This window comes from Pipistrellus hanaki, assembly GCF_964339955.1.
Source record: "Pipistrellus hanaki genome assembly, chromosome: 19".
Lineage (NCBI taxonomy): Eukaryota > Metazoa > Chordata > Mammalia > Chiroptera > Vespertilionidae > Pipistrellus > Pipistrellus hanaki.
Genome location: NC_140521.1, coordinates 6,034,166 through 6,055,911, shown reverse-complemented (window position 1 = coordinate 6,055,911; position 21,746 = coordinate 6,034,166). Strand labels below are relative to the sequence as shown.

The 21,746-nt window shown below is 62.5% G+C and overlaps 1 protein-coding gene across 1 annotated transcript; it reads left to right on the top strand.

Moving 5' to 3' along the window:
• Positions 1–1,565: 1,565 nt before the first annotated feature.
• FOXN4 (forkhead box N4) lies at positions 1,566–20,755 on the top strand (the record flags this gene model as incomplete). The annotated part of the gene is made up of 10 exons (XM_084868177.1): positions 1,566–1,698; positions 2,602–2,696; positions 12,314–12,459; positions 13,598–13,728; positions 13,834–13,944; positions 14,213–14,340; positions 15,007–15,103; positions 16,240–16,447; positions 18,432–18,824; positions 20,493–20,755. Exons 2-10 carry the CDS (start codon positions 2,605–2,607, stop codon positions 20,753–20,755), a joined length of 1,569 nt encoding a protein of 522 aa, XP_084724303.1. The 5' UTR covers positions 1,566–1,698; positions 2,602–2,604.
• Between the last annotated feature and the right edge of the window lie 991 nt (positions 20,756–21,746).

Here is a 21,746-nt window from a genome sequence, read left to right as displayed (position 1 = left end):
CCCAGATGCAGAGGTGCGTTCTCCTGCCGCTATAGGCGACATAAGGCGAGGGCAGCCTCAAAAGCCGCGGGATGCCTCCATGCCGGGGCTGAGGACCCGCCCTGCAGGGGCAGAGGCCTCCGTCACTTCTCGCCTTGCCCCTGGGCCCACTCTTTAGGGCCCAGAGCTTCCATCTCCCCGTCTGCAAAATGGGGACCATCCCAGCTCTCAGGGGCCGGTGCAAAGAACAGCCGAGGCGGCAGAAATGCATAAATAAATAAATAAAAGGTGACTATTCCACCGAAACCGGTTTGGCTCAGTGGATAGAGCGTCCCAGGTTCGATTCCGGTCAAGGTCATGTGCCTTGGTTGCGGGGGCACATCCCCAGTGGGGGGTGTACAGGAGGCAGCTGGTCTATGCTTCTCTCTCATTGATGTTTCTAACTGTCTGTCCCTCTCTTCCTCTCTGTAAAAAAATCAATAAAATATATTTTTAAGTAAATAAATAAAAGGTGACTATTCCTGTTGTTGTGACGGGGAAACCTATTCCAACAGAGAGGCTCCAGGGTGGGAGGACCGGGCATACAAACTTTCTTGGGGATCCAGCTCCTCCTCTGAGCTGGCCGCCCGCGGTCTGCTGTCCGCGCCACCTTTCCCGCGGCGGCTGCCCGGCTGGGCGGGGCGGGGCGGGCGGGCGGGAGCGCGGGCCCCGCGGCCGGGAAGGCGGGAGGGAGCGCGGGCGCACCGGCGGGCCGGCCCCCACCCCCAACGGCTCCGCGGCCCGATCGCCGCTCCGGACCCCGAACCCCGAACCCCGAACCCCGAACCCCGATCCCCGCGGCCTCCACCGCCGCCGCTGCGGCCCGTCCCCGCGGCGATCGCCCCGCGCTCGCTCACTCCCCACGCGGGCCAGGGGCCGGGGGGCCGGGGGGACCCCCCGCGCCCGGCCCGGCCCCCCTTCGCCGCCGGCAGGTGGAGGAGCCCGGGCTCCGGCCCCGCGGTCCCCTCCCTCCCGCCCCGCGCGGAGCCGCGCGCCCGCCCGGCCGGGCGCAACTTTCTTAAAGGGACAGGTGGCCGCGATCCGGCCCACCTGCAGCCCTGCAGCCCGACCTCGGCCTCCGGGCCCGTCCCCGCTGCAGGGGAGAAAGAGGGTTGCAACCTCTCCATCCGCCCGCCGCCCTTCCCGCCGGGCAGGGACGGACTGCACGTTTCCATGCACCCAGGACCCTTTGGCCACTCCATGCGTTTGGCGTAAAACCGCTCCTCCTGCAGGCGAGCTCGCAGGCCATGTCGTTGCTGCCGCTGCCACCGTGGGCACAGTGTCCCCACCATTGCACCCCACCCCACCTGGAGCCCCCAGGCGTGCAAGGCTCGCTGCTGCCGGGCGGGAAACGCCGGCTGCAATCCCCTTGACCCTGCCCTGCAACTGACCCTCCGGGGGGGGGAGGGAAGGTGGGGGGGGGGGAGAGAGAGAGAGAGAGAGAGAGAGAGAGAGAGAGAGAGAGAGAGAGAGAGAGAGAGACCCCCCGCGGGGCTACTGCGCATGCTCCGAGCTGGACAGCTCCAGGGAGGGAAATTTAAAAACGGTTCTTGCGGCGACGGGGCGAGCAAATTGCAGATCGCGAGGGGCGAGCGCGAGGGAGCGTCCCCAGAAGCCCGCGCCCAGCCCCGGAGCGCGGGGAGCGCCGGCCCGGCCCGGCCCGGCGAGGACCGGCTCCAGGTACCGCCGTGCAAGGTCGGCTTTGCCCCCTCCTCCCCGGAGGTGCCCGGCGGCACCGCATCTCCAGGGCGGAGACCCGGGCACGGGGCTTGCGGGGGCTGCCTGATTCTGCTCTATTTATTTTATTTCCCCTCCTTCCTGGGAATCCCTGGATGATGTTGGGGGCGTATCTGAGGGTCTTGGATGGGTTTCTGTGTACGTTTCAGGCTTTGGGTTCGCGAACTTGAGGAAAGATTTCTTAAGGCAGCGGTGGGGCGGGGGTGGATTGGCTCTGGGACGGGGGCAGGTGGCATTGCTGAGGGCATGTCCAGGGCGGGAGCCGTGCGGGGATGAGCCCCTTTGCAAGTGGGCATTCGGCTCCCCCAGAGCAGCAGGCACGCACCTCCGGCTGTCCTTCCTGGCTTCTTTTCAAAGTGATTGTAGCTGCGTGCGGCTGGAAAGATTAGGCTTGGAAAGGAATCTGGATGTTTTTTTTTTTAATTTCTATTTTGCGAGCCCACACTTTCCAAGTCTTGACATTTAGATTCTAGACTCTTCCTCTGCCCTTCCCCCATTCATTCGAAAAGAACCTGGAATTCCATTCCATTCTCTTCCTTTGCTTCTAAAACCCTGGGAAAGTGACCTGGGATTACCAGCAACCCTCTAGTACTTTTTCCTCTTTCTTCCTTCCTTCCTTCCTTCCTTCCTTCCTTCCTTCCTTTCTTTCTTTCTGATTCTTCTTTCCTCTCTCTCTCTCTCTCTCTCTCTCTCTCTCTCTCTCTCTCTCTCTCTCTCTCTCTCTTTCTCTCAAGTATACTGTCGGTTGTTTGAGCTCCATCCCCTGGGCTGGGGGAAAGCTGTGGTTTCTGCAGCCCATGTCGTTGGCTCACGGCAGCTTTGTTTTCTGCTTGTCTTTTCTCCAAGGAGATGATAGAAAGTGACATCTCATCCATCATGTCAGGAATGATTCGAAACTCAGGGCCGAGCCACCAGCCCTCTCCCTCTCCGCAGGAATACAGGTGAGGGCTCCCGCCGGGACAAATGGCATTGTTGAAAGGGGTGTGCGCTGCTTAGGGTTCCTGAAAGCGATCGTTGCACTGTGGGGTTCTGTGGGAGAGCTGGGGCGTTCTGACGTCTCGGTGGGCCTCCCTGAGGGTGCCGAGCTCCTGGCCGGGGGCAGTGGCGTCTCTGAATGCCTGTGGTCCTGTGTCCGTGCCAAGACAAGCCCTCGCCTGGCGGAGAGGCTGGGCACCTGGCGGAGAGACTGGGCACCTGGCGGAGAGGCTGGGCACCTGGCGGATGTGACGATGACAAAAGCAGCCCTGGCTCCCCCTCCAGTGGCCCTAACGGGGCTCCGGGACATGCCCCCCACATTGGGGTCTGGCCTCCATCCTCCTCGGGGCACCCCTGGGTGCTCAGCCTGGCTGTGTGACATTGGGCCAGTCCCTTGCCCTCTCTGGGCCTCGTCTCCTCGCCGGTTAAAGGATGCTCCTGGATTAGATGGTCTTGAGGTCCCTTCTAGGTCTCATGTATTTGCAGAATAAATGAGTTGGAGACCGAGGCCAAAATACAGGACTTCCTGAGACGGGATGAGGGGAAAAGCAGGTGTGGGTGTGGAGGTGGGGTGTGTGTGTGTGGGGGGGGGCGCTTCCCCTTTTTCTCTTCAAACCTCAGGCCTACGAAGGCCCTCAGGTGGGCCAGCGAGTCCAGCCCCTTCTTTTACCGATGGGGAAACTGAGGCCAAGAGAGGAGCAGGGGCTTGTCCACGGTCACACAGCCTATGGGAGGGATTAGAATTTAAAAAAAAAAATGACCTGGAGGCGCCCTCCCCCGCCACCACCTCTCTCCCTCGAGCTCCGAGAGGCCCACGCCCAGGACAAGCACCGTGTCCAAGGGTTGAGGGGGGAGCAGGACAGGGGCGGGCCCGAGACCTCCTGTCCCCCATCGGCCTCCTTGTGGGGAGACCTCCGCCCTCGATGGAGGGGGGCGGCTCCCTGAGGGCTGTGGGTCCGGAGGCTGCTTTCCGAGGCCCCGCTGGGGCACGAATGCACACACACACTCGCCGGGAGCCCGCTGTATGTGGAGCTGTGACCCCCCATGTGGGCCAGGCACGCAGCCATCGGTGAGCACCTGCTGTGTGCCGGCCCCTCCCTCCCAGTCGCTCATCTCCGCCTGGGACGCTGCTCCGATGAGTCCCATTGTACAGGTGGGGAAACTGAGGCCCAGAGAAAGGACACGGCCCTTCCCAGGATCCTGCAATCAAAGGGTTTCCCTCCAGCGCCCGGGGTTTTCGATCATGGCAGGCAGAGTGGGGGCTCCGGGGTCTGTGAGAATCTCAGCTTCTCCGGCCGCGTGGAGCTCTCTGAGCCTCGGTTTCCCCATCCACAAAATGGGCACAGAAACATGCGGTGGGCATGGAGCGGTGATAGAGATTGAATAACAATTCCTGACGCTGCTATTGGCCAGTTGAGTGATCCTGGGGACATGGGCGCCCGGCCTTGGCCATTCACACGGAGTCAGGGTTGCTTTCTCACGTGAAACAGCTAGCATGTCCCGAAGGCAGAATGACACCATCCTCCTCCTCCTCCTCCTCATCATCATCACTGGTGCTTTCTGAACCCTTCATGACCTGCCTGACCTGGGCCGCAGCGGCCCTGTCAGAGCAGCGCTAGTGTGCCCATTTGGCAGATGAGGAAACCAAGGCTCGGCCGGAGTACATGGCTCCACAAGACGATGCTGCTGGGAGGGACACGGTGAGAATTCGAACCTGAGGCTGTGGCACCCGCAGGGCACTGTGGCTGGCACACACACCCCCCCATGCCCAGGCCTGGAACAGAATGCGGCCTCTCTGTTCCTCGGCTTCTTCATCTGGGCAGCGGGGCAATGAGGACCCAATTCGCGGGTCCTTGCGAGGCTCCGAGCCTCCGTCTGGAGACGCTGTTTAGCCAGGCCGGGGGCAGAGGGGACGTTTTTATGATCCTACAGCAACTCCCCCCGCCCTGCCCCATTTCCAGTGAATCCCATTTCCCCTGCATAACGGCCCCGGAGGGGTTTATGGGCTTCTCATCCCGCCTCCGAGAATGGCTCCCAGGACCACCCAGGGCTGCGGTCCAGCCTGGCTCCAGCCCCCCCGCAGCCCGCAGCCGCTGCCCGCATCCCTAGGGGCCCGCTTTGGCCGTTGGCTTTCAATGGCTGTGTTCGGGGAGGTGGGGGGTGGGCAGCAGCTGGAGGCGGCCGCCCGGCCCCCGGGGAGCTGTCGGGGGGAGTCCGTGGCCGGGCCTCGACGGCAAACTGGCAGCAGGCCCCCTGCCGGCAGCGCGGTGGCCCGGGGCCAGGGATGGGGGCAGCCCTGACCTCTGGGGGCAACGGCCAACGGCTTGTGCTCAGCGGGGGTTAGCTGCTCTCTCCCTCCCCGCCCCTCCCGCCCGGCTCCAGGCCTGGAAGGGACTCCCCCTCTTAGAAGGGCTAAGAAACAGTTATTAAGCACCTACTGTGTGCCGGGCACCTGCTAAGGAGCTTAGCAGTGCACCATCCCCTTTATGGCAACAACCGTGAGACGGGTTCTGGCATTACCCCAGCTTCTGGACAAGGACATGCACTCGGGCAGCGGCCGGACCACAGAGTTTAACCACCTGCCTCGACCTCCGGAATTTATTCTAGAGGTCAAGTCCTGTTGGAAGCCACTCACTGCTCAGTTGAGACAATGGCAGCTGAAGCAGCTTCCACCTGTCAGTCTTATGGCGATCCTTGCTGATTGGCTGTTATTGGAATTGCCTGCCTCTCTGGGCGGATCCCATAGTCTCAATAAGAGGGGCAGCACGGCCGGAGCAGGGTGAAGTCCTTCGCCTTGAGGTGGGCTTCCGCCTGGCCCCCAGTATTCCCAAATCAATGTTTTCTAGTCTCTTCCATTTGTGTGCGCCACCCCCCCTCCAGAGCCGGAACCCTGAGCCCGAACCCTGAGCCACGCAGGATGCGGGGTGGACACTCGAAACTGGCAGCCCAAGGCGGGGCACTCGCAGAGTCCCACAACCCCCTTTGACAGACGGGGAAACTGAGGCCCGGAGAGGCGAGAGGAGGCTGGCTGCTGGCTCCTCGGGCCCTCGCCTTCTCCCAGGGCCACGCCAGACCCTCCTCTCAGAAATCAGCTGACCTCGGGCGAAACCCCTTCTCCTGCTGACGGTGGTCTTCTCCTTTGAGAACCACGGCTCAGGGCACACAATAGACACTTAATAAATGCTCATTGGGTGGGCGGGTGAGTGGACAGGTGGGTGGGTGGGTGGATGGGTTGGTGGGTGGGTGGGTGTGTGGATGGGTGGGTGGGTGAGTGGGTGGATGGGTTGGTGGGTGGGTGTGTAGATGGGTGGATGGGTGGGTGGGTGGGTGGGTGTGTGGATGGGTGAATGGGTGGGTGGGTGGGTGGGTAGATGGGTGGATGGGTGGGTGGGTGGGTGGGTGGGTGGGTGTGTGGATGGGTGGATGGGTGGGTGGGTGGGTGGGTGTGTAGATGGGTGGATGGGTGGGTGGATGGGTGGGTAGATGGGTGGGTGGGTGGGTGGGTGAGTGTGTAGATGGGTGGATGGGTTGGTGGGTGGGTGGGTGTGTGGATGGGTGGATGGGTGGGTGGGTGGGTGGGTGTGTAGATGGGTGGATGGGTGGGTGGATGGGTGGGTAGATGGGTGGGTGGGTGGGTGGGTGAGTGTGTAGATGGGTGGATGGGTTGGTGGGTGGGTGGGTGGGTGGGTGTGTGGATGGGTGGATGGGTGGGTGGGTGGGTGGGTGTGTGGATGGGTGGATGGGTGGGTGGGTGGGTGGTGTGTGGATGGGTGGGTGGGTGGGTGTGTGGATGGGTGGATGGGTTGGTGGGTGTGTGGATGGGTGGGTGGGTGGGTGTGTGGATGGGTGGATGGGTTGGTGGGTGGGTAGGTGTGTGGATGGGTGGATGGGTGGGTGGGTGGGTGGGTAGATGGGTGGATGGGTGGGTGGGGGTGGTGGGTGGTGGTGGGTGGGTGTGTGGATGGGTGGGTGGTGAGTGGGTGGATGGTTGGTGGGGGGTGGTGGATGGATGGGTGGATGGGTGGGTGGGTGGGTGATGGGTTGGTGGGTGGGTGGTGAGATGGGTGGATGGGGGGGGGGGGATGGATGGGTGGATGGGTGGGTGGTGTGAGGGGATGGGTGGTGGGTATGGTGGGTGGTGGGTGGGTGGGTGGATGGGTGGTGGGTGGGTGAGTGGATGGCTGGGTGGTGGATGGGTGGGTGAATGTCGTGTGAGATATAACACATCCATGGAAATGCGGGGAGGCTATACGCTCATGACAACATCCCGTCGCATGGACCAGGCGGGCGGACACCACCTGCCTTTCCTCCCCCTCCCCCTGAGCTCTGTAGGCGATGGTTAACCCGTCAGTGTAGCCCCGCCCCCCCAATCGCTTGTAACCTTGCAGAGGGTGTGGGCGCCATCTGTCAGGGGCGGGACCATCCCAACATCCTCACAATCCTTCACCCTCCTGGGGCTGGGACAGCCCTCAGGCTACACTGTGGGCAGGGAAGAGGGCAGCCTGGCTGAGGGCTAGCCCTCCTGCGGGGTCCTGCAGTCCCACCCCCAGACACACGCGCACACCCACCACACGCTCATGCACACACACGTGCGCACACACACAGGAACACACACACAAGCTCATGCACGCACATGCACACGCATGCACACACATGCGCACACACACACCACGCGCTCATGCACACACGCATGCACACGCACAGGAACACACACACAAGCTCGTGCACACACATGCATACACACACGCACACACACCACAAGTTCATGCACACACATGCATGCACGCGCGTACACACACGCACACACACACACACACAGGCTCATGCACACACATCCCAAGCCAAGTTCTAGAAAGGGAAGGTTCCCTTTTCCTCGCTCCTAAAGTCATCACTTCACATTGCGCCCCCTGCTGGCCCCGGGGGGCATTTCTGCACTTGCTTTGCGGTCCTGTTTCCTCACAGGCTCATGCACACACATCCCAAGCCAAGTTCTAGAAAGGGAAGGTTCCCTTTTCCTCGCTCCTAAAGTCATCACTTCACATTGCGCCCCCTGCTGGCCCCGGGGGGCATTTCTGCACTTGCTTTGCGGTCCTGTTTCCTGGAAACGGCCACACAAGATTATGTTGGCTAAACAAACACCCCTGCGAAATGCCTGGTCCCTTCCGTGTGGAGGTGGGATCAGAACCGAGAACCGTGTGTGGTGATGTAACGGCTTCTTTCTAACCACATCTGGAGACGGCAGGCGAGGCTCCTTGTAACCAGCGTGGAGGTGCCATCCGGGGAGGGCCCGGCACGCCCCTGCACCGCCGGGAGGGGGGGTCCCCTGACCCCCTAGGGACAGTGCTTTCTGGACAAATCCCTCCCGGTGGCCAGGAAAGGCCAGAGAGAGGACGCAGTGAGGAGGGAGGGAGTCACGGCGTGAGCGCCTCCTGCCTGCTGGGCACTGACTTACAGCTCACCTGCCCTCTGCAGGGGGGATCGTCACCACTAACCCATTTCACAGATGAGGAAACTGAGGTGCGAGGAGGTGACGTAACTTGCCCAAGGTCCCACAGCTACCAAGGGGTTGACATGGGATGTGTACCCCCCGCAGATGCTCCTTCTACTGCTCCACGGCTCTATCAGCTCTAAGGAGCCCCAAGATAGGAAGTAAGGGGTTCGCTGTGGGCTCGACTTCAGCTCTGCAGGCAAAGGTCCCCTCAGCTGTCCCATCTGTGAAATGGGTATGATCAGCAGCCACCCGCAGGCCGTCGGGAGATGGAGAAGGTGCAGGGCAAAGAGGACTGGCAGGGGGCGGGGTGGGGGGCATGCCTCGGGGTAACTCTCCCTCCTCTCCCCTGGGCCCATGAGGAAGTGACCTCCGTGGGCAGGAGTCTTCTCTGCTTGCCGGAGCAGGGCCTGGCAAGTCGGGGTTCGGGAAATGTTTGGGAAATGCTGGGGACACCGCTAGTGGCCATCCCCCAGAGGCCACTTTATGCCGAATCCATACCCTTCAGAGGCCGTTTGCCATAATGAAACCAATGCACGTGGATGAGCTGGGCACCTGCCTGCATGGGCTCATCCGAGCCTCCCAACAAATACCTGCGAGATGGGCATCGGTGTCAGCGCTCCCATTTAACAGATGAGCAAACCGAGGCCCAAAGAGGCAGGTGACGCCAGACAAGGCTCACGGCGACTAAGTGGCCGGGTGGGATTCAGACTCAGGCCTGGCCCACCCCGGGGCCCACACCCATAACCAAGACACCAACGCCACAGAGAGAACAACGAGGGGGGGTGTGGCCTGGGCTACCCGGCTGAGTGGGTCACCAGGGCCTGGGCTGGGCCTTCTGAGGAGCCGGAGCCTCTGAGCAAACCCAGTGGGACTCACAGGAGCAACGGTGACACACACAGGAAGCCCCAGGAAATGACCCTGGTGACGGGTTGTTCTGGTGTTGGTTTGCCCAGGTGCCTGCTCGCTCCTAACCAGGCAGCTGAAGCACAGGCACCTGCTCCGCCTCACCTTTCCTGTCTGTGAAAGGGGTGATGCTGCCCCTGGGGGTGTGTGTGTGTATGTATGTGTGTGTGAGTGTATGTGTGTGTGTGTGTGAGATTGTGTGTCTGTGTGTCTGTGATTGTATGAGTGTGTGAGTGTGTGTGTGTGTATGCGAGTGTGTAGTGTGTGTGAGTGTGTGTGCATGTGTGTGTAGTGTGTGTGTGTGTGTGTGTGTGTGTGTCAGTGTGTGTCAGTGTGTGTGTGTGATTGTGAATTTTAAAAAGGGAAAAGATGGATATGGCTGAGCTTTGGAAAGAAAGGAGAGCCCCCCAGTGTGGATTGGGGACTGTGGGCGACCTCCTGAGTCAGGAGGGGACTCGGAGGTGCCCGATGGGTATTTGTTTTGTTTGTTTTGCCCCCAAAGCTGTCCGCTCACTGATGGGCTGCCCCGTCTGTGACGTCCCCCCCGCCCCCGTGGCCTGAGGGAGGCGCCTTGTCAGGGTCACTCCTGACTCCCGGGATAACCATGCCAGCCGCTCCTTCAGTGAGCCCTTAGTGAACTGGCTCCACGGCCGCTTCCTGCAGGTGCCATTTGGCTCCCATTTCACACCCGGGCAGACCGAGGCCCAGGGAGCGTGCAGGCGGGGCTTCTAACCACGGAGCCCCAGCGCCTGTGCTGCGGAGGGAACCCCCCTCTGCCACCCTGCTTTTCAGATGGGGAAACTGAGGCCTCGGAGGGACAGGAGCGAGCCAGGACGCTAACGCTTTGGGAATGCAATCAGGGGGTCGCCTGCACGCTCCTGCCCTGGATGGCAGGGTCCTTGGAGGCTGCGTGGCCTCATCTTTCACCCAGCAGGGGCCTGGCAGGACCCTCGGCTCCTGCTTGCATGCCCCTGGGGCGGGGAGCTCACTACTTGGTGTGGCCTCGGTACCCAGCTCCCAGGTGTGCAGACCCTGCGCTCACTTCCTCACTGCGGGGGGGCAGGGGGGCACCTTGAGAAACCTGCCAGCGGGGACCCCCTTCTGCTGCTCCCCGAGGCCCCGGGCCAGGCAGACGGGAGGGCAGGGGGAGCCGAGCAGGCTTGGGGAGGTGGGTGGGCCGGCCTCGGGGTGCGAAGGGGTAGGTGGGAGCCAGCCAGGTATTCCTGGCAGCAGGTGGCACGCCGGGCTCTCTCCCTCAGCCTCCCTCCGCGGTCTCCGCGGGCCGAGGGGACAGATGGCACCGCCCAGCCCGGGCCGTGGCTGTCACCGGGCCGGATGAGTTACCGGCGGGCCGAGGGGGCGGCAGCTGGGGGCGGGGGGGCTGCAGAGACAATCGCACCGAGGCCCCGGGACAATGGGGCCACGTGCCACCGGGCGGCGGTCGTTTGTCACACAATGGGCCGCGGCGGGACCGAGACCGGGCCAGCTGCTGCCGCGGGCTCGGCCGGCCGCTTTTCAAACCCCGTCCAGGCCCTGTGCTCCCGCCAGGCGGCCAATCGCCGGGCAGCCGGCCGGTCACCTGATGCCAGCTTGGTGTGGGCCCAGGCCCTGGGACAGCCCAGCAGCAGTGGCCATGGCAACGCTAATTGTGGCCCCAAAAGACAGGGAGAGAGAGAGCAGGAGACAGGGGGAGAAGGGGGAAGAGGGAGACGGAAGAGAGCGAAGGGGGGTGAGAATACCAGATCCTGGCGGGGAGGGGGGAGGGGGTGCCCGCAGGTGACAGGGGGTGGAGGTCGATGCCCGTCGGTGCGTCCCGGTCACATGCCCGAGAGAAGCAGAGGTGGCATTTCCTGCCCGTTTCCTCTCTCCCTCCCCTGCTCTGGGTTCGACAGGTGGAGCTGAGAGTTTGGACCTGAGGCCTCAGGATGACAAAGCGGACAGCGCCTGGCCTCAGGGTGGTAGGGGTGTGGGCATGGGGTGGGCTCCTGGCCGGTTGGCAGCCACACTGTCCGGCACCCTCCCTGGCCACCTCTCTCCTCCCCTGGGAAGTGCTGTTTTCGCTCAGGACTCTGTTCAGGGCTGGGGGGTGAGGGGTTGCGTCCAAGATGGAGCCTCCGGGGGTCACGGTGCAGAGTCCAGGCCTCAGGCCCCGGGGCCCGGGTTCCACCCCACCACGTGGTCTTTCTTGGGCAAGTGACTCGGTGCTCTGAGCCTCGGTTTCCCCGTCTGTAAAAGGGGGGTGGTGGATAGGAGCATAGCTTAGCTGTCAGGCTTGCTCTGGGGATTGAATGGGCCCGTGCTTTTTTGTTATTAATTTATTTGTATTGTTTCCGGAGAGGAAGGGGGAGAGAGAGGGAGAGAGAGAGACATCCGTGATGAGAGAGAATCAGTGATCAGCGGCCTCCTGCACGCCCCACACTGGGGATCCAGCCCACGGCCTGGGCATGTGCCCTGTCCGGGAATCAAACTGTGGCCTCCTGGTTCGAGTGGGACTATGCCTTTTGGTGTGTTTTTTTGTTTTTGTTTTTTATATATTCCACTGATGTTTTACAGAGAGGAAGGAAGAGGGATAGAGAGCTAGAAACATCGATGAGAGAGAAATATCCACTGATGTTTTACAGAGAGGAAGGAAGAGGGATAGAGAGCTAGAAACATCGATGAGAGAGAAATATCGATCAGTTGCCTCCTGCACACCCCCTACCAGGGATGTGCCCGCCACCAAGGAACATGCCCTTAACCGGAATCGAACCCGGGACCCTTCAGTCTGCAGGCCGACGCTCTACCCACTGAGCCAAACCAGTCGGGGTGGGACTATGCTTTTTGAGCAGGGACACCATTGCCTCAGTTTCCCCGCCTGTAAAATGGGTACGATGATAACACCCGCCTTATGGATTAACCGGGAACGTTTCAGTGGCTAAGTTCCTCCTCGAAAGGACTTGATATGGTGCTTGGCATGTAATACGTGTACCGCACACACGTGTGCTTGCCATCATGGGGCGAAGGGACATGTTAGAGGAGCGAACGGAGGCATGATCTGAGGCTGTGTCTTCTGGCTGCCAGAGGGAGGGTCCTGGGACCAGCATGGGGAGACGGAAAGGTGGGGGGGCTCGGGAGGGCAGGGGCTGAGTTAGGGGGAGACTCCGGAGGCAGGGGGGCCCCCGCCTCTCCCGAGCTCTGCCCTCCCCGCAGGCTCCTGGCCGCGCCCGGCTGCGAGGACCTCCCGGGGGACCTGCAGTCGCTGTCCTGGCTCACGGCCGTGGACGTGCCCCGGCTGCAGCAGCTGGCGAGCGGCCGCGGGGGCCTGGGCGGCCCCAGTGCCCCGCACCCACACCCAGGTAGGCCCGGGGGCTGGGGGCACGGCGTGCGGGTGGGACCGGGAGGGGCGACGCCGAGAGATGCCACCCACCGGCGGCGGCGTGGCCATGGCCGGGTCGCTCGGAGCCTCGGTCTCCGCGTCTGTGATGGGTGCCTAATTCCGTCTTCCCCCCAGGGGTGCGAGTCACTCCCTCACTCACCGCGAGGTGCCCGGCCCTGGGAGCTGAGGTTTCCGCCCCCGCCGCCTAGAGCAGCCTGCAAGCCAGGGCCCGGGCCTGCTGTGTACAAACGGCTTCACATCTTTCAAGGGTTTAAAAAAAAAAAAAAAAAGACAGCAACCACATGGCTGGCCAAGTCTAAAATACTTGCTATCTGACCCCTTAGAGAAGTTTCCCAACACTGACCTAGAGAGGAAAAGATAAGGCATGGAAGAAGGTGCTGAGCACAGGCCTGGCGCATAGTAGGTGCTCAGCACACGGCAGCTGGAGGCAAGGACCACACGTGGATCCAATGCCTGGAGACACAGCAAGTGCTGGACGGACACGGTCACAAAAGCCGTCATGGCAGTGTTTGTGGCTGAAAACCGAGGGCCCAGGAGTATGTCCTTCATTGAACAAGTCGTCCAATGAAGGAAACATGTCACAGGTGTAGCCACGAGGTACAGATGGGGAAACGGAGGCCCAAGATGATTCCCCAGCCCATTCTTCATCACTCCCCTGCAAGGAAGAGATTTGCAAAGCACCTACTACGTGCCTGGCCCCAGAGGAGCAGTAAGGCTCTCCTCTCTCTCTCTCTCTCTCTCTCTCTCTCTCTCTCTCTCTCTTTCTCTCTCTCTCTTAAATATATTTTATTGATTTTTCACAGAGAGGAAGGGAGAGAGAGAGTTAGAAACATCGATGAGAGAGAAACATAGATCAGCTGCCTTTTGCACCGCCCCCCCCCCCCCCCCCACTGGGGATGTGCCCACAACCAAGAAATATGCTCTTGACCGGAATCGAACCTGGGGCCTTTCAGTCCGCAGGCTGGTGCTCTATCCACTGAGCCGCACCGGTTTTGGCTGGCTCCCCTCTCTTGAGGGAGGTGGCCAGGAACTGGGCCGTCCCTGCCAGGGCCCCGTCGCCCCCAGCTCCGCCGCGTCTCTCCGTTTCCCTCTTGCAGGTCCCGTGGCCGGGGTGGCTGACCTCCACGCGGGAGCCACGCCGGGGCCCCTGCTCCACGGCCCGGCGGGCGTGGCCCCCCCGGGCATGCTGGGCCTGGGCCCCGTGGCCAGCCACAGCCACGGCGCCGGCGTAAGTGCTGCTGCGGGGGCCGGGGAGCGAGGGGGCGTCCTGCGGGTGTGGGGTCTGCTGGGTCCCTCTGACCCTCTGTCCCGTCCTCTCCCTGCCCCCCTGCAGATGGCCCAGTTCCCCGTCGGGGGGCAGCCCCCCTCCGGCCTGCAGGACCCGCCGCAGATGTACCCTCCGGCGCCCCAGCCGCAGTGCCCGCTCCCCCGCGGCGCCCAGCAGGTACCAGGGGCTGGGAGGGGCCCCTGACTTCGATGGCCGGGGCCCCTCTGAGCCTCAGGGTGCTCCCCCCCAAACCCGCCGAGCCCCTTCATTCAGTCCTCCCTAAAACCCTGCGGGGGGTGCGGGCCAGGCTGTCTCCGGACGCCCCCCACCTCATCTCGCTTTTCTAGCCGGGGGTGGGGTGGGGCGGGGCTTACCGTGAGTGACGTATGCTCTGTCTCACCGTCTCTCTCTCTGCTCCCTGTGCCCCGTCCCTGCCTGTGGGCAGTGCCCGCCCGTGGGCCTGTATGGCTCCCCGTTCGGGGCACGACCTCCCTACCCCCCGCCCCGCATGGCTGTGCATGCATCCCAAGAGCTGCACCCCAGACGCTACCCCAAGCCCATCTACTCCTACAGGTGAGGTCCGAGGCAGGGGCCGGGGGGAGGGGGGCACCTCGGGGGCACCGCGAGGGGTGGGGGCCCACACCTCAGCGGGGGAGGTTTTGGGGACTGGGAGCCCCCAGGGGTGATAGCTGTCAGGAAGGGCCGTCGTGTGGCCAGGCGGCCCCCAGGGTGGAGAATCCGCTCCGGAAGTGGGCCCAGGGCCACACTCGGTCCCTCACAAGCTGTGTGGCCTCGGGGAAGTGGCTTGGCCTCTCTGGACCTCAGTTCCCCCTGATGTCTAAAGTCATTAAAATAATAGTATTGTAAAAATAATAATAATAATAATAATAAATAAATAAATAATAGCATTGTGGGCCTCACAGGATCTGGGGGAGGGGAGTAAACAGCCTAGCTAACGTCGAAAGGCCCACAGGCATTATTACGGGGAAGGGATAAACAGAGGGAAAGACAGGGTTTCTCACATCCGTACCCCCAGTGGCTGAGCTCAGGGTCCCGGTGAAAAGGGCAGGGGGTGGGGAAGACGTAGGGCCAAGAAGAGATGCCCACAGCAGGCGCTGTGAGTGTCGGGGCTGGTCCCCGAGGGTCAAGCAGGGCGGGCTTCCTGGAAGAGGGGAGACCTTGGGCTGCCGGCCCGGACCGGCGCACCTCCATGCCGGGCCCGCCCGCCTTCGCCTCCAGCTGTCTGATCGCCATGGCCCTGAAGAACAGCAAGACTGGCAGCCTGCCGGTGAGCGAGATCTACAGCTTCATGAAGGAGCACTTCCCCTACTTCAAGGTGAGATGCCGCAGCCGCCCCGACCTCTCTCCCCGGCACCGGCAGGCCGCACCGGGCCGCCCTCCTGGGCTCCCGGTCCTGTGTGAGACCCGGCGGTGAGGATGTGGCTCACGTGCCCTCCCACAGACGCGGGCAGACAATCCAGACAGGGAAGGGGGTAACTGCGCTGGGCTCTGACGGGTGAAGAGGAGCTCCCTGGACATCCCGGGGGCAGAGGGCAGAGGGCAGAGGGGGCAGCCTAGCTCCTCGGCGCGGGCTCCGTATAAAACGGAACAAAGCAGGACTCAGGCCCAGCGAGAGCCTTTGTCTCTGAGCCTCGGGGTCCTCGCCTGCGGGACAGGGAGAGCCTGCCGGCAGCTCCTGGCACATGGTGCAGTCGTTAGTGATGTTGTCCTTGTTGGCGTCAAAGCCAGAAGAGGAGGCGGTCAGAAGGTACCAAGCTGGGGAGTCCCCATCCTGGACGGTGTGCTTAGCAAAAATAATAATGCAAAATAGTGGCGGGAGGGGCGAGAGAGAGGGAAGGAAAGAGGGAAGGGCAGAGAGAGAGAGAAAAGGGACGGTAGGAGGTGCGTTGCAGTATCCGGTTACCCAACAGTAAACTAAGAGCATCTAAAACTGGTTGGCATTTCATGCACGTGACCCGTGACCCCTGCGTCCGCATCCTCTCGCTTGCTTGCCTCCTGAGTGGGAGGGGGAGTGGGAGGCCCAGCGGCCCCGGGCCCTGTTCCTGTGCCGTAGCCGGGATGGAGCTGAGCTGTAGCTGCCCTTTCACCCGGCACAGGCCCTCCTGTTTGCCACAGTCCCCACCCCTCTCTCCCGTCTGTCCGGCGCCGAGTTGAGTGTGGACAGCGCCCGTTAAGCCCTCGAGACCCAGCCGGAGCCCCCGAGAGAGAGGGGGTGGGGAGGCCTCCGGGGGAGAGGGAGTGGGGAGGCCTCCGGGGGAGAGGGGGTGGGGAGGCCTCCGGGGGAGAGGGAGTGGGGGAGAGGGAGTGGGGAGGCCTCCGGGGGAGAGGGGGTGGGGAGGCCTCCGGGGGAGAGGGAGTGGGGAGGCCTCCGGGGGAGAGGGAGTGGGGAGGCCTCCGGGGGAGAGGGTGTGGGGAGGCCTCCGGGGGCTCCTGCCACCCTGTCCCCCGCAGACGGCGCCGGACGGCTGGAAGAACTCGGTGCGGCACAACCTGTCCCTGAACAAGTGCTTCGAGAAGGTGGAGAGCAAGGCGGGCGGGGCCTCGCGCAAGGGCTGCCTGTGGGCCCTCAACCCGGCCCGCCTCGACAGGATGGAGGAGGAGATGCACAAGTGGAAGAGGAAGGACCTGGCCGCCATCCGCCGGAGCATGGCCCACCCGGGTGAGGCCCGGACCGCCCGCCCGCCGGCTCCCCCATTCACACACACATATACATACACACACACACCTCACCACAGCCTGCCCAACACCCCCATACACACACACACACACACACACTCACACCTCGCCGCCCTGCCCTGCCCCAACCCGCCCAGGTCCCCCATTCACACACACATACACACACACACACACACTCACACCTCACCGCCCAGCTCCACCCCAGCCCACCCAACACCCCCATACACACACACACACACACACACACCTCGCCGCCCTCCCCTGCCCCAACCCGCCCAGCTCCCCCATTCACACACACATACACACACACACACACACACACACACACACACACTCACACCTCACCGCCCAGCTCCACCCCAGCCCACCCAACACCCCCATACACACACACACACACACACACACCTCGCCGCCCTGCCCTGCCCCAACCCGCCCAGCTCCCCCATTCACACACACATATACATACACACACACCTTAACACAGCCTGCCCAACACCCCCATACACACACACACACACACACACACACACACACCTCAACGCCCTGCCCCGCCCCACCCCAACCCTCCCGACACCCCCATTCACACACACACACACACACACACACACACACCCCTCTATATATGGATATCTATCTATGTAAGAGCCTAGGCAACCATCCCACCGCTAGCTATGATGCGCACTGACCACCAGGGAGCAGACGCTCAACACAGGCGCTGCTGAGCTGAGGTGACCTGGCAGCTGCGGTTCTCGGGTGACGCACCGGAACCAGAGAGGGGGGAGCCCGATTCTGGGGGTGTCACCCGAGAAGCACCCTCTCGCGATCCGGGACCCCTCTGGGGATGTCAGAGAGCCGGTTTCGGCCTGATCCCCGCAGGCCAGGCCGAGGGACCCCACCAGTGTACAGATGGGGCCTTTAGTCTAAATATAAAGAGAGAGAAAGTCTGGAGGAAATATGCCCAAACCTTTACCATGAATAGAGGGAACACGGACAGTTTCTAGATGCTTCACCTTTCTGTCTGTCCCCGCTGGGATGGAACCCGCAGCATATGTGTGTGTCCTGACCGGGAATGGACCCTGCAGCCTTTTGGTGCACAGGACATGCACCACCCAACTGCGCCACCCGGCCAGGCCACAGAAGCTCCTCTTACTGTCCTAGGAGAGGGGGGTGGCTAGGACCCCTACGTGCTCATTCCGTCCAGCCTCAGGGTCTTGTGTCCCCTGCCTCACCCCCTCTCTTTTTTAAAAAAATATATTTTATTGCTATTTTAACAGAGAGGGATAGAGAGTTAGAAACATCGATGAGAGAGAATCATCGATCAGCTGCCACTTGCACCCCCCCCACTGGGGATGTGCCCGCAACCAAGGTACATGCCCTTGACCGGAATCGAACCTGGGACCTTTGAGTCCGCAGACCGACGCTCTATCCTAGGGGTGTCGAACTCAATCAGAGAAGGGGCCAAAATCTAAAATCCAGCCTAAATCGCGGGCCGAATGGTTTACTGAACAGTCATAAACTGACAATGTCATAAACTGACAGCGGAGGGCAGTGATGACAGCGCGGTGCGAGCCACATTGCAAGGCCTGGCGGGCTGGATTTGGCCCGCGGGCCTTGTGTTTGACACATGTGCTCTATCCACTAAGCCAAACCGGTTTCGGCCTGCCTCACCCCTTCTTGCAGGGCTGTGATGGGGTTCAAGAGACGTCCAAGAGCGTCAGGGCCACCCAGGAAGGCACCGTCCCCCTGAGGGGAGCCGCTGTCACTGTCGAGGGGCCTCTGGTTCCCGCACAGCGTGGGGTCCGCCCCATGCCCACAATGCCCCTGTGCCGTGCGCGGTGCCACCTCCTCTGTGCGGGGCCTGAGGCTCACAGGCCCCAAAGGCCAGCTCCGGTCACCGGGGTCACAGCGGGGATGTGAGCCAGGCCTGGGCTGCTCAGTGACCTCCCCGCGCCCCCGTTTGCCTGCAGAGGAGCTGGACAAGCTGATCTCGGACCGGCCGGAGAGCTGCCGCCGCCCTGGCAGAGCCGGGGAGCCCGAGGCGCCCGTGCTGGCCCACGCCGCCACGGCGGCCACGGCCCCCGGCTGCCTGGCCGCCTCCCTGCTCCCGCCCCCGCCGCTGATGACCCTGTCCCTGCAGTCGGTCCCCCTGCACCACCAGGTCCAGCCCCGGGCACATCTGGCCCCGGACTCCCCCGCCCCGGCCCAGACCCCACCCCTGCACGCCCTGCCGGACCTCAGCCCCGGCCCCCTGCCCCGCCCGGCTGCGGGCAGGGCCCCCGTGGACTTCATCAACATCAGCACCGACCTGAACCCCGAGGTGGACGCCCTGGACCCCAGCATCATGGATTTTGCTCTGCAGGGTGAGGCTGGAGGAAGGGGTGATGGGAAGAGGGGGAAGGGAGAAGCTGGGGGGGGGGGGGGATGGCAGGAAGACAGAGGAGGGCTGTCTGCATTCACCCCCAGCTCCTCCTTCAGCCAACACTTCCTTCCGCCTGGGAACATGCATTCCACTGGGCACTTCATGGGTGAGGTGACCAGACGTCCAGCTTTTGGCGGGACAGTCCCGATTTCTAACAATTTGTCCCCCCTCCTGCGCCATTTTAAAGAAGTCCCGATATTTGGAAAGATCCTTTTTAAATCTTTTGGACTTTTTTTTTTTTTTTTTAATGCCTTACATTTCTTTTCTTTTTCTTCTTTTTTTAATATATTTTATTGATTTTTGTACAGAGAGGAAGGGAGAGAGATAGTTAGAAACGTCGATGAGAGAGAGTCATCGATCAGCTGCCTCTTGCACACCCCCTACTGGGGATGTGCCCGCAACCAAGGTACATGCCCTTGACCGGAATCGAACCCGGGTCCCTTCAGTCCCCAAGCCGACGCTCTATCCATTGAGCCAAACCGGTTTCGGCTCTTCTGGACTTTTTTAAAACGCCGCGGGACGCGGACAAATTGTTAAAAATCGGGACTGTCCCGCCAAAAGCGGGGTGTCTGGTCACCTTATTCATGGTGCTTCCTGGACAGCGGGCCTGGCCCAGCACGTCACAGGCAGCCCCGCCTCTTCCCACAACAAGTGTCCGCGCAGCCCCCGCACAGCCCGTCCTGCCAGCGCGGATGCCAAGGCAGAGCGAAGGCGCTGGTCGGTGGCAGAGCCAGGATTTCAGCCCCAAACGTTCCATCACGAACTGCTTCAGCCTGCACGTGCCAACGCAGGCCGGCCACACGGACCCGCTGCCTGACTCACGGCCATCCTCCTGCACGGGGAGAAGTGAATGAATGAATGAATGAATGAATGAATGAATGAACGAGCAAACGAAGAACAAGAGGAGGTCAGGTTTCAGGGGAGGCCCATGACTCACTTGCTCGCTCACACTGGAGCACCTGCTATGTGTGGCCCAGTGGGCGGCACACTCATGCGTCCGCAGAGCCAAACATCAACGGTACAACGATGGACATTTCTTCGGAGAGCCACATTTTTTTAAAAAACTTCAACTTCTTGTAACGCCTCGTCTTCAAAACAGACTCGCCCAGGCCGTGGTGTTTTGTGGAAGAGCCGCACTCAAGGGGCCAGAGAGCAGCATGTGGCTCGCGAGCCGCAGTTTGCCTACCATGGTGCTAGCCAATGGCCTCTGCCCTCTGCATGTCTGGCGAGGAAAATGGGCCAGTGAGCAGCTTAGTCAGTCAGCAAGCTAGTGCGCTAGCTATATCCGGGAAACGGGGGTGTTGGGGCCTCCCTGCCACCCCCCCCCCCCCATTCTTGAGTTGTTCACCTGTTCTGTCCTCGGGCTTTGACCAGGATGGTAGCCCTGAACGCGGGCTCAGTGCTTCCACGCACCCCTCTCAGGCGGCCCCCATGCATCTGGGGAGCCCGAGGTGACGTTCGCGGGGGCGCCCCGGGGGAGGGTAAGGGCTGCGCTGGGGCTCTGACCCCTCCAGGGGTTCCTCCGACCACACGGGGTCCCGCCCCCCCGAGAGGGGACTGGACCCCGGGCTCCCAGGAGCCGCTCACGGAACCCTTTTGTCTCTGGAAGGGAACCTCTGGGAGGAGATGAAGGACGAGGGCTTCAGCCTGGACGCCCTGGGGGCCTTCGGAGACTCCCCCCTCGGCTGCGAGCTGGGGGCCCCGGGCCTGGCCCCCGTCTCCGGCAGCAGCGACCAGCCCTTCCCGGACCTGCAGGTGACGGGTCTGTACGCGGCGTACGCGGCCCCGGACAGCCTGGCCCCGGACGGTGTGCTCGCCTCCTCCTCTCAGTACCTGGGCGCCCCCGGCAACAAGCCCATCGCCCTGCTGTGAGCCGCTGGCCTCGCCCCCAACCCGGGCCTCACAGGGCCTCCCCCTCCCACGGGGCTGAGCCTCTGGGGGGCTGCTGGCACCTCGACCCCCCAACACACACACACACACACACCGCCACAGGGAGCCTGGAGGAGAGGGGACAGCCTCCAGTGGACAGGCCCTGAAGGCCCAAGTGGCCACCCGCCTTCTCTTGGACTGAAAGAGGCTGAATTCGGAAATGGGTGCTCCCCTCCCCCAGCCCTGCCTCCAGGCCCACGTCGTCTGTAGTGTGCTAGCCGTCCACAGAGCAGATTCCCGGGCCGCGCCAGTGACCCGTGTGCATGTATTTATATTTATCGGAGCCCAATCACACCTCCTCTTCGAGTCCAGCCCGCATCCCGGCAATCCGAGCACCCACGTTCTCCGCGAACCCCGTCTCCCACGGCTCCTCTTCCCCCTTAGGGGCCCGGCCGCTCCTAGAAGGAACAGCGCTTTTGAGATGTGGGCCATCCCGTTTTGAAAATTTAAGAGACCGGAGAGTTCCTAACGGTTCCGCCGCGATCCCCATCTCTCCCCGCTGGACCGAGAGGGGAGGTGCCCAGCTCTGGGGCCGCCAGGGCCTGCTAAGGGCCAATCGGACTGAAGGAGAGGAGCGGGTGGGGTTGGGGAGGGCGAAGCTGCGATGCAGTCTCCATTGGCCCCGGCTGTCTCATTGCCTGCGGCCATTTCAATGGGGTTTTCCCCTCTTGTTGCCAATGACTGACTTTCCCGGCGGCGGGCTCTGCAGACAGCTGGGTCGGAGGGAGCCAGGTGAGCGGCTCGGAGGAAGGAGGAAGGAGGAAGGAATGGGGATCTCCCTGCCAATGGCTTGAGCTCCTGTGCCCTCTTGACCAACTAGATGTTTCTGTCCGGGGGTGGGGGGTCCCCCAATCCGAGAGCCAGAATTTTCCAGTGAACCAGCAGGTCAGCCAGCCGCCGGGGAGACCGGGGGTTCAGCCCCGTCTTGAAGAAG